The sequence below is a fragment of the Stenella coeruleoalba genome (genome assembly GCF_951394435.1).
Source record: "Stenella coeruleoalba genome assembly, chromosome: 11".
Taxonomy (NCBI): domain Eukaryota; kingdom Metazoa; phylum Chordata; class Mammalia; order Artiodactyla; family Delphinidae; genus Stenella; species Stenella coeruleoalba.
This window is the reverse complement of record NC_137157.1, coordinates 101,467,305-101,484,986: the sequence shown is the minus strand read 5'-3', so window position 1 is coordinate 101,484,986 and position 17,682 is coordinate 101,467,305. Positions and strand designations below refer to the sequence as shown.

General features: G+C 39.6%; 1 protein-coding gene across 2 annotated transcripts in view; it reads right to left on the bottom strand.

Moving 5' to 3' along the window:
* The window catches only part of BCL2L13 (BCL2 like 13), a 66,654-nt gene that overhangs the window by 13,750 nt on the left and 35,222 nt on the right, over positions 1–17,682 (bottom strand). Inside the window, exons 3-6 of one of the 2 annotated variants that reach the window (XM_079937654.1) lie at positions 16,264–16,371; positions 14,092–14,248; positions 9,880–9,949; positions 4,425–4,568 (exon numbers count right to left, since the gene is read on the bottom strand). In XM_079937654.1, the coding sequence (XP_079793780.1) occupies positions 4,425–4,568; positions 9,880–9,949; positions 14,092–14,248; positions 16,264–16,371 (479 nt within the window). The remainder of the gene's footprint in view (positions 1–4,424; positions 4,569–9,879; positions 9,950–14,091; positions 14,249–16,263; positions 16,372–17,682) is intronic. The other variant, XM_079937655.1, reaches the window with a different exon arrangement.

The window sequence follows — 17,682 nt, the reverse complement described above, 5'->3', positions numbered from 1 at the left end:
ATAGGTTAGGCAGGTATGCAGATTGGTTGTCTCCCTCCTTGCCATTCTCACCGCACATCACATCTGAAGCACCCGGATGGGTCATCAAATGAGAAATTTAGCATTACACACTGAGAGCGCTGGAAACACTGGTCTTCACGTTTCCATTTTCCCTCTCCCAGCCCTGCAGCATGTTACTCACCTGGTTTTAATGCTACACAAATATTCACAGTCTCATGCCTATTTGCTTTGGATGCTGTGTGCCGAGCTGTAACAAGATGTTGTTTCTTTTGTTATCTGTATACAGCTGCTTGCTTTAAATTAGTAGATTCTCAAATAGCTTTCCCTGCATGTCTAAAATACAAATACTGCATGTTAAAGGAAGGAAGGAAGGGAGGGAGAGGGAGTAGCTACATTAATTTCACACAGAGCAGATTTCAGAGCAAGGAAACTTATCAGGGATGAAGAGGGGTGTTATATAATGATAGAGGGGTTAAACCTCCAAGAAGATGTAATAGTCTTTGATATGTACACACCTAACCAAAGAGCTGCAAGAGAAACAGATGAATCCACCAAGACAACGGGAGACTTCAACAGCCTCCACCAGAAATGGACAGCTCCAGCAGGCAGACAACCAGCAGGGTACGATAGACACCTATAGACTACTTCCATCCAACCACAGCGGACACACCTGCTTCCCAAGCTTACGTGGAATATTCACCCAGACCAAATTCTGGGACATGAAACATACCTTAACAAATTTAAAAGAACAGAATTATACTATGCCTGCTCTCAAACCGCAATGGAATGCAACTAGAAATCAATAACAGAAAGACAGCTAGAAAATCCTCAAGTACTTGGAGATTAAATAATATATTTCTAAATAAAACATGGGTCGAAGAATAAATCTCAAGAAAAATATAAAAAATCTTTTGAAGTAAATTAAAGTACAACTTATTAAAATTTGTGTGAGACAGTGAAAGCAGTGCTTAAGTGGAAAGTTACAGCATTGAATGCATATATTAGAAAAGAAGAAAGATCAAAAATCAATCATCTAAGCCTCCACCTTAGGAAACTAGAAAAAGCAGAGTAAATTAAATCCAAAGTAAGCAGAAGAAAAGATAATAATAAAAATAGAGCAGAAATCAATGAAATTGAAAATAGGAAATCAATAGAGAAAATCAACAAAACCAAAAACTGGTTCTTTGAGAAAATAAATAAAATTAATAAGCCTCGGGACTTCCCTGGTGGTGCAGTGGTTAAGCATCCACCTGCCAATGCAGGGGACACGGGTTCAAGCCCTGGTCCAGGAAGATCCCACATGCTGCGGAGCAACTAAGCCCGTGCACCACAACTACTTAGCCTACGCTCTAGAGCCCGCAAGCCACAACTACTGAACCCGCAAGCCACAACTATTGAAACCTGCGTGCCTAGAGCCCGTGCTCCGCAACAAGAGAAGCTACCGCAATAAGAAGTACATGCACCGCAACGAAGAGTAGCCCCTGCTCGCCACAACTAGAGAAAGCCCACACACAGCAATGAAGACCCAACACAGCGAAAAATAAAGTAAAATAAAATAAAAAAGGAACTACAGACCCACACATTGCATAGACTTAAAGACAGGATATTTTTGAGACATTTGGAAATTTGAATGCTAACAGGATATTTGATGATATGAAGAAATTATTTTTAATTTTTTTGTGATGTGACAATGGTATTGTGATTTAAAATTAAAAAAGAACCTTTATTTTTCAGAGACACACAGTGAAATCTTTACAGATAAAATTATAGGATGTCTGGATTTTGCTTCAAAATACTACTGTATTAAGAGTGGAAGTGACTAGGATGTGAATAAAGCATGACTGGCAGTAAATTAATGACTGCTAGAACTAAGTGATGGGGGTTCATTATACTCTCGTGTCTGTTTTCATATATATACAAAATTCTCCAAAAGGAAACTTTTTTAAAAAGTAAGTAGTGTAAGAGAATTAAAAAAATTAAAATCCACTGGACCTTCCTCCAAAAAAAGAAAATATGAATAGCTCTATGCCAACAAATCTGAAAATTTACGGATAATATTCTAGAAAGATTATCAAAAGTTGACAAGAAAAAACAGAAACCTTCCCTCAAAGAAAATACCAGGTGGTTTTGAAGGAATGTTATAGGAAGCAAGGCACAGATGATCTGAGTCTCATACAAACTGTTCCAGAGTACAGAAAAGGAGGAACCATTCTTCCCAACTCTAAATTCTTTTATGAAGCCAGCACACCCTTAAAACTGAAACCAAACAAGAAAAAGTACAGGCCAACCTCACTCATCGGGACTGATACAACTAAACGGTGGAACGATTAAAGGAAATTTAACTCACATTAACATCAGAAAAGACAAGGATGGATTCTAATACCAATTCTGTTAATATGGTGATGATTAGTGCAATACATTTTTTTAAAAAGATAGACTCATCAAGAAAAAAAAATTGACATTATTCACACATGGTGTGATTTTCTATGTAGAAAACCCAAAGGAGCCCAGAGATAATCAGAATAATAAGATAGTTGGACAAATCTGCTGGATATAAAGTCAATGTGGAAAAGCCAACTTGACAAAGGAGCCACAGTTATGCACGATGTTAACACTAGGGGAAACCAGGTGAAGGGCATGTGGGGATGCTTTATCTTTGTAACTTTCTTGTAAATCTAAAATTATTCCTAAATAATCTTATTTTAATAAATAATTTTTAAAATTAATAAGTCTGACAATATTAAGTGTTGGGAAGGAGGTACAACAACAAAAGTTCTCATATTTAAAAAGAAAAAGTCTTATATGCTGTTGACAGAGGGCAAGCTGGAAACCACTGTGGAAAACGCTGTGGCATCATCTTGTAAATCAGAACATGTCTATACTCTTGGAACCAGCAATTCTACTCCCAAGTATATCCCCAGAGAAACTCCTGCACATATGGATGGGACTCTTTCCAACAGCAGAAAGGAAGGAATGTCTACTGGCAAGCCTGTGGATAAATAAACTACAGATAAATTGTGACATATTTACACATGGAAACCAAACGCCCATCAACACATCAGCTTGGATCATGTGTTCTCAAAGGGGATGAAGCCGACGGTTAAAACTGGTCTGGGGAGATGTGAGCAATCTTAGGTATTACAAAGGCCTGTCGCCCTCCAAAAGCCCCCAGCACCTAAACGGACTTATAGCTGTGCTTTTAAAATTTCACGTGGGGAGGAAGGAGATGATAAGGATAAAAATGTCTAAAAAGGAACCTTAGGGGGGTGATAATGAAAAAAGAGCTGACAAATAATGACCTAGGTGAATCTTAAGAATACAACACTGGGGCTTCCCTGGTGGCGCAGTGGTTGAGAGTCCGCCTGCCGATGCAGGGGACACGGGTTCGTGCCCCGGTCCGGGAAGATCCCACATGCCGCGGAGCGGCTGGGCCCGTGAGCCATGGCCCACACACGTCCGGAGCCTGTGCTCCGCAACGGGAGAGGCCACAACAGTGAGAGGCCCGCATACCGCAAAAAAAAAAAGAATACAACACTGAATGAAAACAGCAAGTTACAGAAGAATACGTATGATACTATTTACATAAAGTTCCAAACATACAAAATAATATACTGTCTAGGGATATATACATATTAAAACTATAATTCAGAATAGAAGTTGCCCTTGTGAAGTAGGTAGGAACATGTGGATATCTAGGAGAGGTATATAAGGAGACTCAAAAGTGTTGACTGTTCTTTTCTTCAACTGGGAAGAGTGAATACATAGGTGTTCATTTATTATTCCTCACCTCTAAAGTGTAAGTATATAAAAGTTATTATAAACTTATTATATACCTTTTCTCAGTATATGTTATTATATACTTTTATATACTAAGTATATAGAAGTTATTTATACACTTTTTGCTAGTATGAAATGTTTCATAATTATAACCACTTAAAAATACCATACATGGGGACTTCCCTGGTGGCACAGTGGTGAAGACTCTGCACTCCCAATGCAGGGGGCCCATGTTCGGCCACTAGTCAGGGAACTAGATCCCACATGCATGCTGCAACTAAGAGTTCACATGCCACAACTAAGGAGCCCGCATGACACAACTAAGGAGCCCATGTGCCGCAACTAAGGAGCTGGCGAGCTGCAACTAAGGAGCCCACCTGCTGCAACTAAGACCCAGCGCAACCTAATAAATAAATAAATATTAAAAAAACCACATATGAATTTAGGAGTAAAATCTTAATTTAACTTAAACTGCAAGAATAGTCTTTCCATTGATCACCATCCAATCACAATATTAAATAACACTGAACAATAATGTTAATGATATTTAACCTATGCTTTTAAAAACAACCATGAGGGGCTTAATTTTATTTTTCTTTTAAGATGATTAAAAAAAAAAAAACCAAAAAAAGCTTGAAAGTGCATACCCAGCCACCTTGCTGAATGATGTACTCGGCAGCATGGTCCTCCAGGAAAGTCACACCAAACTGCAGCAATGCACTCAAAGGTTCTTGACCACGTCTTGTCAACTCCAAAAGCATTTGCCGTAGCAAAATCAGAGGCACCAAAACCTTTAAGGCAAAGATGAGAGAGTAAAAAACAAACTGAAATTCTTACCGTTCATTTTATATGTTCAACTACTAGAAAATACACTCCAGTGTATCATAATGGAACTCCATTTTTATTATAATAAAGGAAATAAAATAGTGACCCCTACTGGAATTTTTGAGAATAATGCATGTATGTTTTATACCACGGGGTGGTAGAAATAATATTATATGAAAACAACCGGGCCTGTGTGTGTGTGTGTGCATGCGCGTGCATGCGTAACAACATATATACAGGAAATTCACTGAAGCATTATTTATAATAGCAAAAGACCGGAAACAACCCAACAGACCAAATTTTGGTCATCCAGTAAAATATCAAGTAGTTGTTAAAAAGCATAAGATCGTCCACTGCCCAATTACCAAGATTTACTTGCAGTGAAAAAAGATAAAGGAGAGTATGTACAATAATGGTACCATTATTATTAACATTATTGTTAACTGAACAAAACATCTACACACACGTTTGTATAACCCTATAGTATTTTTGAAAAATACCTAAGAAACTGGTGATAGTGGTAGCCTAAAAAGAGGAAAACTAGGTAAGTGGTGACAAGGGTGGGAAAGTATTTTCAAGTGTATGTCTTCTGTACTTTGCGCATTTTGTACCATGGCCTTTTATTCTATTTGAAAACAAGAACTTTCAAAATTATGAGCTATCTTATACAAGTCATCGAAAACCAGAGGTGTTATTATCACTCCTAACAACCTTATGGCTCAATATTTTAAAATCATAAAAATTTATTTCGGAGTCCCTAGTCCCTAACTGGAGTCCCTTTCCTTCCAAAAAAACCCCTGCATACTGAAAAGAACTAAGTACTTTCAATTAACTGTCTGCAGGCAGTCTCTTCTGTCTAAATCATCAAGAGGTCTCCACACAACTGGGAAGGACGTGAAAGGAAATGAAACCAATTCCAATTTCCTGTCACTGACCCGCCAAAGTCATAGCTGAGGGATTACAACACATTTCTGCAGAAGAGGACAAACAGAAAAGACAATGAGTTTATATCCTTACTAATATTCTTTGGTTGTTTTTTTTTTAAGTAAAAGCAGCCCTGAAGGAATCTCTATCAAAGTCTGAAAGAAAAATGCGAAAAACACACATCTTCACTTTTTGATATTCTAAAAGAACTCCAGCCCAAAATGCAGTAAAAACCCCTACTTAGCACCAATGGAGGGGTATAGAGCTATAAAGAAGACTGTGTTAGGCTTTTTCTACAATCAGAAACCTGTAACACTTTTGAAAACAGAAATGAACACGGCTGTTCATCCAGCCTAGTATTCTGTCTCAGCTGGAGCAGGAGAGGAGCTTGTGAACCAGCCCTACAGACTCACATCACACCAGCTCCAAAGGCCTGGGATGTTCCATACCTCAAAACATTCTCATTTCCCATAATAATCTACGAACATGCATATTTTAAAGTTATTCATGTTTAAGCTCTATTACCTCTTAAAAAAATGAGTTGCAAATATTTCATACTTGCTATATAAAAATAATACTCTTATTTGTTCCAAATTTACCTCTTTCATGTATCAAATGTAGTTGCCCCCGTTTTACTATGTAATAATCTAGAGATAAATCTGTAATCCTCTTTCACTACTGTCTTTAGTCCTTAACCACATTCCCTCTCATTCACTATACTTTTTACGCTGAAATCTACTAATTTAGTCCGTTCTTCACATAGCAATTCCTCCACTGTTTTTATCGTTTAAGTTATCCTTTCCTGGATCTTCCCCATCAGTTCCGCATTTTATTATCATGTGTCCACCTGATATCTAGACCTAATCCACTGATGAGGCTTGAATGCCTGTGAAATATCTGCTTCAAAATAAAATTTAAGAGACGAGACATTATGTGTCACTCCGTGTGATGCCACAGGAAATAGAGGCTACCACCACTGACACGGTCTTGCCACAAAGATTAAACCTGGATATGATCAGGCCTCTAGAGCAACCTACCAATGGAAAGGAGCTACAGTCGGCCCTTGAACAGCATGGGCCCGAACTGGAGGAACCACGGATACTGAGGGCTAGCTGTAAGTGATACACTGAGTCTTCCCAACAGTAAATACTACAGTACTACCCCATCCGCAGTTTGGTGAATCCGCAGATGCAGAACTGCAGGTATGGAGGGATGCATGTATGAGGACAGGAGGGCCAACTTTAAGTTATATGAACATTTGCAGCTGGAGGGAGGGTCGGTGCCCCTAACCCCCGCATCGTTCAAGGGTCAGCTGTGCATGTTAGCTGGCATCTCAGTGATTCAGTCAATAAAATCCAGGAGGTAGAAAATTTAACAGAACAAATAATCTGTAAGTAATTAGAGAGAAAAAAAAAAAACCCAAGAGGAAGAGTAAGTCTGCAAATTAAGAGACTTAGGTCACATATTATGTGATCATATGTGCATGAAATGCCCGGAACAAGCAAATTCATAGACAGAGTCAAGCCATATGGCCAGGGGCTGGAAGGAATAGGAAATGGGGAGTGACTACTCTAAGGTATGGGGTTTCTTTCAGGGAAGATAAAAATGTTCTGGAATTGGACAGTGGAGATGGCTGCACCACTCTGTGATTGTACTAAAACACATTAAACTGTATATTTCAGAAGGGTAAATTTTATGGTATATGAATTATATTTCAAAAAATCTTTAAAGACGAGACATATCAACCAAATACAATGCATGAGCCTTGCCTGGATCTCGATTCAAACACATCAGCTTAGGAAAAGACCTTTGTGAAACAACTGGGAAAATCTGAATACTGAATAAACAGACTATATGCTGATATTAGAATGACTGTTAATACCTGAGGTAATCATGGTATTCTCAGTTGTTAAAAAAGGGATATAATTATCCCTGGAAATACATACTAATGTATTTATGAGGTGTGCTTCAAGGTAATCTAGGGGTACAGTGTGGGGAACAGATGAAACAAGACCAGACACATGCTGAAAGCCGCCGAGGCTGAGGGACGGGGACGGGTTTGTTACACTATTCGCTCCGCTTTGCGCACGCCTGACATTTTAATAATGAAAGATTTTAAAAGATGAGTGATGGAATATGCCAGTAAAACTTAACCAAGGCAAACAGTTCACTCCTCTCTAAAGTCTGTTTATTACATGTGAGCACTGTGCCCTAACACTCTAGCCTTTCCCTTTAATGGCCATTCTCCTCTTTTTCTATAAGCAGTTAAGTTCATAGGAAAACCAATTCCCATGAGGAAAAATTAAAGAACAACCTACAATTCTGAGATAACTACTGTGGATTATTTAATGCTTTGGCACACATTCCAATTATTTTCTTGGCATATACATACTATACAGCCTACATTTATACATGTACTTTAAAAACATCATTCTATTAATATGGGTTTGTGACAGCTTTATTCCTCCACTTCTTTTGATCTATTTAAAGAGCATTATACCAAGATGCTTTTAAAATCCCTACACAGATGAACTGACATTCAGTTTGGAAACTTGACATGCTTGTGGACATTTTTTTTATTTGAGTCTTATGTACCTACCAGATAGCCATATTCATATAATGATGCTATATCAGAATTTTGCAAACATTCATGCAAAACATAAAATGCAAAATATGGGCTAATTGCTTAAATAAGCCAATCTGATTTTGACTGGGGTGGAAAGAGGCATTTCAGTTTCCTATCATAATAAGCCAGGTTCTTTTTAGCCCTGAAGGACTTAGGAGAGTAATACTGGATTCATCAGAGCAAGTCATATTCTAATTGGCATGCTTCATTTACATGAGGTATTCAAGCCACAACCTTGGCAAGATGAGGGACTAAAATGAAGCAGGGAATGGGAAAAAAGGATGGGTGAAGAGGGAGAGTAAAGACTGGGGTTTACGCCAATTTTTTAGGATAAGCATAGGATGGGGGGCGGGGGGGGGGGAAGGCCGGGAGACATACGAGAGTTGATTGTGACAGTCCTAGACAAGGGTGACAGGAAAAGAACATAAAATAGGGGGAGAAGGCGAGTCATATTAGGTATCTAAATATTTGTTGTTTGATATACTAAGAAATATATCATAGCCAAGCTCATTGTTATTTATAAAACGAGAGGTTTGTTTGTTTTATTCCACGAAAGCGAATGAAACAGTCAGATATTTTAACAAATTTTTTTACAGCTAAGTAACATACTAAAACTCCATAATAGTGACTATTTGGTAACAAGGTTCCATGTGTTAAATCTAACATAATAGCCCCTGCTTACAGAGTGCTTACTATGGGTCCAGACACTGCACTAAAATCAGCACCGAACCACACATTATGTCACTGAGTTCTAATAAAACTTCTGAAGTTAGTAGTATCATCTCCACTTCACATATGTGAAAATTAAGACTTCCAGTGCATAATTTACCTGTCCAAAGATATGCATCTAGTCAGTGGCAAAGCTGATACTGAAACAAGTCCGATTACAGGCCTAGGATGCTAATGATTATGCTCTAATGCCTCCAAAGCCTGTATTAAGGTGAGTAAAAATAATATACATCTATTAGGTACCTAAGGTCACAGTCTGGCTCACAGTAGTGACAATTCTGAGTAGAGGTGGCTATTTGTAAAAATAACTGTACTGCACTTTCTCATCCCTAGCACCACATCACTAAGGGCCAGACTTCCTCCTCAGTGAGCTGGACCACCCCATACCGCATCCCCTGAGACTCGCCCCGGCAAGGTGACAAGTGGGGGTAATACAGCCTGAGACAATGGATCAGCAGCATGGTTCAGTGCAAGAACACTGAGGCTGGAATCAAAAGATCTCAGCTCCAGTGCTGGTTCCAAAATGTACGAGTCAAGGGGTCTTAAGCAAGTCCTTTAACTTTTTTCTTCCTGATTAATCACCTGACCTAACTGACTAGCTAACTAAACAACAAAACGAAAGTTAATAAAATTCATTCTGCCATCTCTGAGGGATGGCTGTAATGCTCAGATGGTACCCCTGTAAGAACCACAAGAAGCTGTGTCCCCAAAACATACTCACCTGTGAACAAATGACCACCTGGAGAGAAATGTCACATCTAAGGCAGAGAAATGAAGAGATCATGGGAAATTCAGGACAGATGGGAAGGCAGATGGCACAACTATGGAACATGTGGTTCTGCGCCAGCCTTAATCAGAAACACTGCATAACACAGCTGGATTTATGCATTAAACAACAAGCTCTAACAGTTTTCTCTTGTACGATGCTATCAATCCCTCCTGTACCTTATCACTAACAGACTAAAATCTTGTAAGAGAAACGATAACTTGGTTTATACCTTATTCCAGCCGCTGGCATGAACTGTGGTCTCCACTGTACATTCCCGATATGCCTGATATGTCAATGGCCTGTAGAGATTTTTTTAAAAGTCTGTGTCACAAAGAAGGAAAATTCTAAATTTCCAGATAAATAAACATACAGTCACTACTTTGCTGCTGAACTTTTTGCTAAAGTAACACAGATTTGTCGACATATAGTTTTCTGTGAGACATGGCTTGTAACATTTGGTATGCGTTTTTCTTTAAGCATTATCTACAGGCTGAGATTTATGCTACCAGCTTGGGAAAGCAGTTTACAACATAAAAAGAGAAAAATATAAAATAACAAATTTTTTACAATTGCTTGAAACTTATCCAACAAGGCTTCTATGTTGGAGATAAATATAAACACTTGGGTTATTAATACAGAATCAAGTAATAACAAATAACAAAAATTACCTCATTAATAAAATTGAAAGAACAAGTTAAACTTTTTTAACAAGTTAAAGGCAAAAAATGTAAAATATTTAAAAATTAAAGAGACACTGTCACTGGAAGACTTTTCAAACTGGGGACATAAGTTGGAATAAGCAAGGTCAATAAATGAGCTCTATTTTTAACCTGGAGTCTTGTGACACCCAACCCTGGGGCGAGGCTCTCCTTCTGATTATTCCTGTCACACAGACACTTTTACTGAGGGGATGGGCTTGAGTGCTGCATTCTCAGCGTGGGCCCACGTGCAAATTAACACCAACGACAAAGACACTCCGTAGCAACTTACACATGAAGGCACCAAGGCTCTCGGACAACAGATTAGTAAAGATTGACCTCCCCCCTCCCCCCACCGCCTTTTGTTGTCAAAGAATTAACATATATGTAAAAAAAAGGAGAGGCGTCTTGCTTTTATAGGATTTTAAAATCCATTCCAAAGGCATTTTCTGCTCTGACCACCCCGGGTCTGTGATCTCTTCAGCCCATGAATATTTAAGATTGATAACAGGTACACTTACTGGTAGCCTATTGCTAGGTTTTATATTTTTATACATTTGTGTTTTATATTCTATTGCACACTAGGAAACTGAAGCTCAGAAAAGCTAAGAGACTGTCCCAAATCCACAGGGCTGCAAGCAGCAACAGAGGAATAGGAATTCACACCCAGTTAGTGCTGGCTCCAAGGGACACGCCGCTGCTCCTAGGATTTTGAAATGGGCCATGACACACTGATGCCCCATGTAGCCAAGGAGCATCTGGACCAGGGTAATGAGGTCCAATAATCCTCATTATTATTGAGGAACACACCAGACTGCAGAGACTCGCTAAAAATAAAGAACCTACGACATCTCACCAATAATTTTTATAATAAATACATGTTCCAACTATAATATTTTTAACACATTGAGTTAAATAAAATATATTTAAAATCTGTATTTAATATCTTTACGTGGCTGCTAGAAAATTTTTAATTACATACATGTGACCTGCATTTTATCTGCTGGACAGCGTGTGGCTCTAGATGTTTCAGGAAACAGTTCTGATGACACAGGTATAGTTCTTTTCTGTAAGTCAATATAACGTAACAGCATAGTGACATTGAAGGAGTTAAGATATGAGGGATGACCGTCTTAATAAGATGTTATGTGCGACCTTCCTGCTATCGCACTGCCATTAAAGTAAGCGTAGAACTGTTTGAAGGCCCGGGCGACACACTAGGTGGTTGTAACACAGGCCTGAAGCAGACACGCCACCGTCTAACCTGCCTGTTGCTCCCTGCAGCTCTGCTTGCGTGCATCAGTCCCTTCATGGCCTTTCCTGAACTGCCTGCTGCGCTGTGCACCACGCCAGGCCTTACACGGAGTCTATCAGGCTAAAGTACTTTAGCATCCTTCAGAATGAAACATGATTTGAAACATTATACGTACACACATATATGCACATAAAAGATCCAGCAGATTAAAACACTCAAAGGAAATCTTTTTTTTTTTTGCGGTACGCGGGCCTCTCACTGCTGTGGCCTCTCCCGTTGCGGAGCACAGGCTCCGGACGCGCAGGCTCAGCGGCCATGGCTCACGGGCCCAGCCGCTCTGTGGCATGTGGGATCTTCCCAGACCAGGGCACGAACCCGCGTCCCCTGCATCGGCAGGCGGACTCTCAACCACTGCGCCACCAGGGAAGCCCTCAAAGGAAATCTTAAACGTAGAAAAATAAGTAGTTAAAAAATCAGCCCTATCTAATGAGTTACTTGAATTCAGCAAAGAAGAAAGGGGAGGGGAAAAACTTTTCTTTTTTTTTTTTTTGGCTGCACTGTGCAGCTCACAGAATCTTAGATCCCCCGACCAGGGATCGAACCTGTGCCCTCAGCAGTGAAAATCTGGTGAAGTCCTAACCACTGGACTGCCAGGGAATTCCAGGGGAAAAACTTTTCAGATTGCTGGTGCTTGGCTGTATGAAGAGTTCAGGATTAGTTTCCCTACTTTAACAAAACTGTTTGGGGGAATAAGTAGTATTTTCCACCTTAAAAATACTGCCATCAACCTGTATAATACTTCTAGTTCATCATCAGTTATTTTCAGGATATTAATAACTTTTTGAAGTTGTTAAGTTTTGGGGGAAGACAAAACAAATATTCATCTAAGACTGTATTTTTTAAAATACAATTTACTTTGCAGTGAAAAGATCAATTTGTCCTGTATATCATGAAAAGGACTCCAAATACATATACTATCATACTGTTCTTCACATACATTGTACATATATAAAACTATAATGCTGTTCTTTGGAGAGCTCGTAATATCCCAGTAAAGCGGAAATGAACAGAGAAGCTAGGACAGAGGGAAATGACTTGACACAAATAGTCTGCATCAAAGCTGGAGACCACTTTTTGCCTTATGCTTCTCAGTTACTTTACTCCCAGTCCCAACTGCTTTTACAAGTTCTTTATGTTTGTATTGGCCGAAGCGTAGGCTCCTTCAAATCTAAGATGAAAGCTAAATATACAAACTCCATGCAAGCATGGCTGCTCTGGCTTAGCAGAGTGGAGCGGGCCTCACCTCCTCACAGCACTCTGAAAGCCACCGCTGTGCCTCCAGATTTCCTGTCTCAGTTTTACTTCCCCACACCCAGAATCTTCTCTCCACATTTATTTTTAAACTTTCTATGTATAAAGTTAAGAAAATCCAAATATGATTTTCATTTCACTGTTTCTTATGTATAGCTGGGATTTTTACATTTGCTCATGTCACCAAAATATGCGGAAACAAACTGAATCATCCTTAGACCGAAACTGCTTTCTCCTAACAAATGGTAACGTATAAGCTTTGCCTTTGTGGAAGTAAGGGATTACTTTACTACAACAGTAATCTGGCATCTGAATGTTGGCCTCTTGAGTGAAGGAACAGTCTTCACCTTGTGTTAGTCGTCAATCTTCATTAAAAAACATTTTTTTAAATTCACACCAATCTGTTAATGATTCTCATAAAAGAATTAAGGGAAAAAAATTTTTAAGGTTTACAATAAATGACTTGGTTCTACTTAATATACTTTCATGATGAGCTTCTTGCCTTTGGCTTTAATAGCCAGCATGACAGCTAGGAAAGAAGTTTCCACAGTAGGAATGTGGCATCAGTTCCACAGGTAGGTGTGCAACCCGAAAGTGTAGCAACATCCGGGACACCCCAAATATGGACACAATGTCAATCCCACAGTACAATGAATAAAACCCCAGTCATTCCACTTACGCTGGTCACGAGGGAGTGCTGGTAAAAAGTGGTCAGCACAAGCGAAATAGCTTGTGTTTACAACCGGTGAAAGCATTTGTTGAAACCTGACAGCCCAACAAGTAAATACAAATGGTCAAATTCATGCTGGAACAATTAAATCACTGCTCAAAACGCAAACAGAGATTATTTGGGAAAGCAAAAAAAGAAAAAGTAGGGGCTTCCCTGGTGGCACAGTGGTTGAGAGTCCGCCTGCCGATGCAGGGGATACGGGTTTGTGCCCCGGTCCGGGGAGGTCCCGCGTGCCACGGAGCGGCTGGGCCCGTGAGCTGTGGCCGCTGGGCCTGCGCGTCCGGAGCCTGTGCTCCGCAACGGGAGACGCCAGAACGGTGAGAGTCCCGCGTACCGAAAAAAAAAAAAAAAAGAAAAAAGAAAAAGTGAAGACAAGTAAGTGAGAAAAGAAGTGACACTGTTCACCTAAAACGGAGGCTTAAGAGCGCAGAGGCCGTGGGGACTCACCGGCTGAGGAGCGTCTGCAAGGCCCCGAGCAGAGGCGCCCTCAGCTCCTGCGACGCCTTCTCCCCGAGGTGAGCCAAGCAGTCCTCTACGGAGCTGTCGGGGTTTGCGGGGCTGAACACGGGCGAAGTGTGGCGGTCGAAGCCTGTGCTGGCGAAGGCTGAAGACGACAGAAGGAAAACCCAAGTTAATGAGCAACGTCAGAAGCTGTGCTGTAAAAGCTCAGGGGGTTAAGATGCCAACTACCGGGAACTAGCTGATAGTTAGTTATAAGCCAGTTAAAAATGTCAGGTAATCGTCATGGGATATTAATGTTTCCTTTAAAAGGCCTTCAATTTAGAGGCTTCTTTTTTTTAAGGAAAGATTTTTATGAAAAATCTTAGTTTCAAGAGAAGAAAAAGGCTCAACTGACATGGCAAAATACACAAACCAATTCTGTCTATCACCGCAGCCCCGCTCAGCCAGAGAATAAGTGAGAGCAACGCCCAGCTCTATCACCCCTCAAGATCTCAAGATTTGTTTTTACCTTTACAAATGTGGCTCTTCTTAAACCAGATTCTAATCAGTTATTCCACCTTAGAGGACCTCATGACTTTCATTCCCTTTTAGAGTGAACTTCCAAACTCACAATCATGCACATGGATATATTTTAAAAGTATACAAGCTGCCCACTCACACAGCCAGCTTCTCCTCTGCTTCCTCACTCCCTGTTACACAGACGCAGCCCTGCTCTAACTGCAGGAAGGAGAGGCCAGATCATCCCTGGTCCAGGGTACAAATGGGGTGCAGGGCACAGACCTCCAGGAAAGCAGGTGGCTTGTACCCACTCCCAAGGGTTATCAATAACCTCCACAAAGCATTTATTGCATTAATGCAAAGCTTGCTCCTAGAAGGCTGCAAATTTCACTAGAGTTAAATATGTATTTCTTCAAGAAAGATATACATGGCTACAAAGTTCACAGATGCTGCACGGTCTGAGCAAGCCTGGGAACGCCCACTCTGATGCTAAGTCTTGGGGAATACAGGTTCGATGAGGAAGTGCATATAAGCCTTCGTTGCCATTTTCTTTTCTGTCTTTTGCCCATTTTGCCATGCAGTACTGTTATCAGAAATGGGCAAGGATTAAAACAGAGTTATAACATTAATCAGTTAAAAATGTCAGTAAAGGAAAATAAAAGAGAACATTAACATTAGGTCTTGTTAATGTTCAACAGGGAGCTGATTTATAAACATGATTTCTATTTTTTCTTGTTAAAAATTACTGGGCAGGGAATTCTTTGGCGGTCCAGTGGTTAGGACTCAGCACTTTCACTGCCGAGGGCCCGGGTTTGATCCCTGGTCGGGAACTAAGATCCAGCAAGCCACGTGGCATGGCCAAAAAAAAAGAAAAAAAAAACCCCAAAATTAAAAATAAAAAAATAAAAATCACTGGGCAATACACATCTACACAAAAACTTGTACATGAATATTCACAGCATCATTATACGTAACAGCCAAAAAGTGGAATCCACCTAAACAGCCATCAGCTGATGAATGTGCTGCATCTACACAGTGGGGCATTATTCTTCATACAATGGGATGAAGTACCGATCTGTGCTACCACGTGGATGACCCTTGAAAATACTATGCTAAGTGAAAGAGCCGGTCACAAAACACCACCCCGTGTATGATTCCATTTACGTGTAGACCCATAACAGGCAAATGCATGGAGACAGAAAGCAGACGGATTGGGGATGGAGACAGGGGGCTGGTGGGACTAGAAGTGGGAAGTTACTGTCAACGTATACAGTGTTTCTTTTGGCGGTGTTAAAAATGTTATCACTGCCACCACCATCTATAGCACATGAGAAATGAAAGCAGCATACTTACATTTCTCCCTTTAGTGTTATTAATATAAAGATATCAATCACACTGAACGGAAAGTAGTACCTTAACATGACTGTGTAGTCCATTACTTAACACCAGAAAAGGTTCCATCTACCCTGTTGGGTATAGTTTAGAAACTTATAAACAGATTCCCCCAGGAAAGAAAGAGGTACTTTCTAGTTTCACCCCTATAATCCTATACCCATGAAGCTGTGTAATGTTGTGAACACTCCACTGTAAAAAAAAAAAAACAAAAAACACCACACCAAACAACCCGCTAATTAACTAGGAAAATAAGGATAAAGAGACCTTCACAAATTTCTTTGTCCAGGGATTTTAGCTCTTCTTCAATTTCAGTTTTAACTTTTAATAAAACTTCTTGATCCAGAGATTGTGAAGCTATATCCTGTTGAACCCCTGAAACCAATAAGAAAGGTTACTAGTGAAAGAAAACATTGGAATATGGGTAGGATTTTAAGCATTAAGTCAGAAAATACAAAATCAAAACTCATGATCTTGACTAGGGGCTAGGAGATAACATAAAGATGAGGAAGCTGAGGCCTGGGTAGGTTGTCCCACGACTATGGAGGAGCTGTGACTGGAATTCAGGCCAGTGTGAGTACAGAGCCACTGATGCAGCCTGTGTCCTCCTCCTCATCTGGCTGGGCTGCTAGGAAGGAAACAGTTCAGAAACAGTTTTGACATAACAGGAAAGGAAACCTAAAAGGCTGTCTAGATCAGTGATAATGTCTCCTGAAAATGACATTCACGGCCCCTTACCTTCACATCTTCTTGCAAACTGCAGCTCAAGAGAGAAGGCCCATTATCATCAAAAGATTTATATCCTCCAAATTAAGAAAACCATGAATATACCAAAAGTATGGGGCACAAGTTATTCTCATGCAGTAAAAGGAAAAGTAAGGTCCTGGTCTGTAGCACAGAATGGAGAACAAAGAGGAAGACTCCAAAGGAGAAAAATAAACCAGATGCTGAACAATTTACTCATTTTTCCTGCCCCAGATATATGGGGCAGAGTGTCATCATTTCATCTGAAACCCTGAATCCAACCATGATAGCTCACTCCTCCCATTCAGAATATATTTATTTTATATATTCCCAGTACTTTTACAGTTGTTTGTATCACTGCCAAGTTTTCTAAACAGAGGTTTTAGGCTTTAATATGCTTTCATCCTTTGCAAACAAAAAATTCTGAATTCAAAGATGAGCTTACTAATTTAATTTAGGTCAAGAAACTTATAGCATCTGTAAGTCTTTAAAATTCATTTGAAAACTAAAAGGTTAATAAACATTTCTATATCTCACAGATTATCTGATTAGATTTCAACTTTCAAAGTTGACCAAAATAATTTTCCTTCAGGCTACATAAAACACTTTCCTTCTGAGCTGAGACTAACTAAAATAAAACTCAGACCCTCAAAAGGATTTTTTGTGGAAAATATAAAATTCCTTAGGTATTTCTAGTTGAAATGCAACAGAAAGGATCCCCTCAATGTCATGGTTAATATATATTTTATTTAATGACATTTCATTTAACATTTCTGCCTACATATATATATATATATATATATATATAAAATATATCTTAGTTGAAACTATATACATAAAAATTTTAAAACATTACCTAAAACAATATGCTACTAAACAACCAGTGGGTCACTGAAGAAATCAAAACGGAAATTAAAAAATACCTGTAGACAAACGGAGACA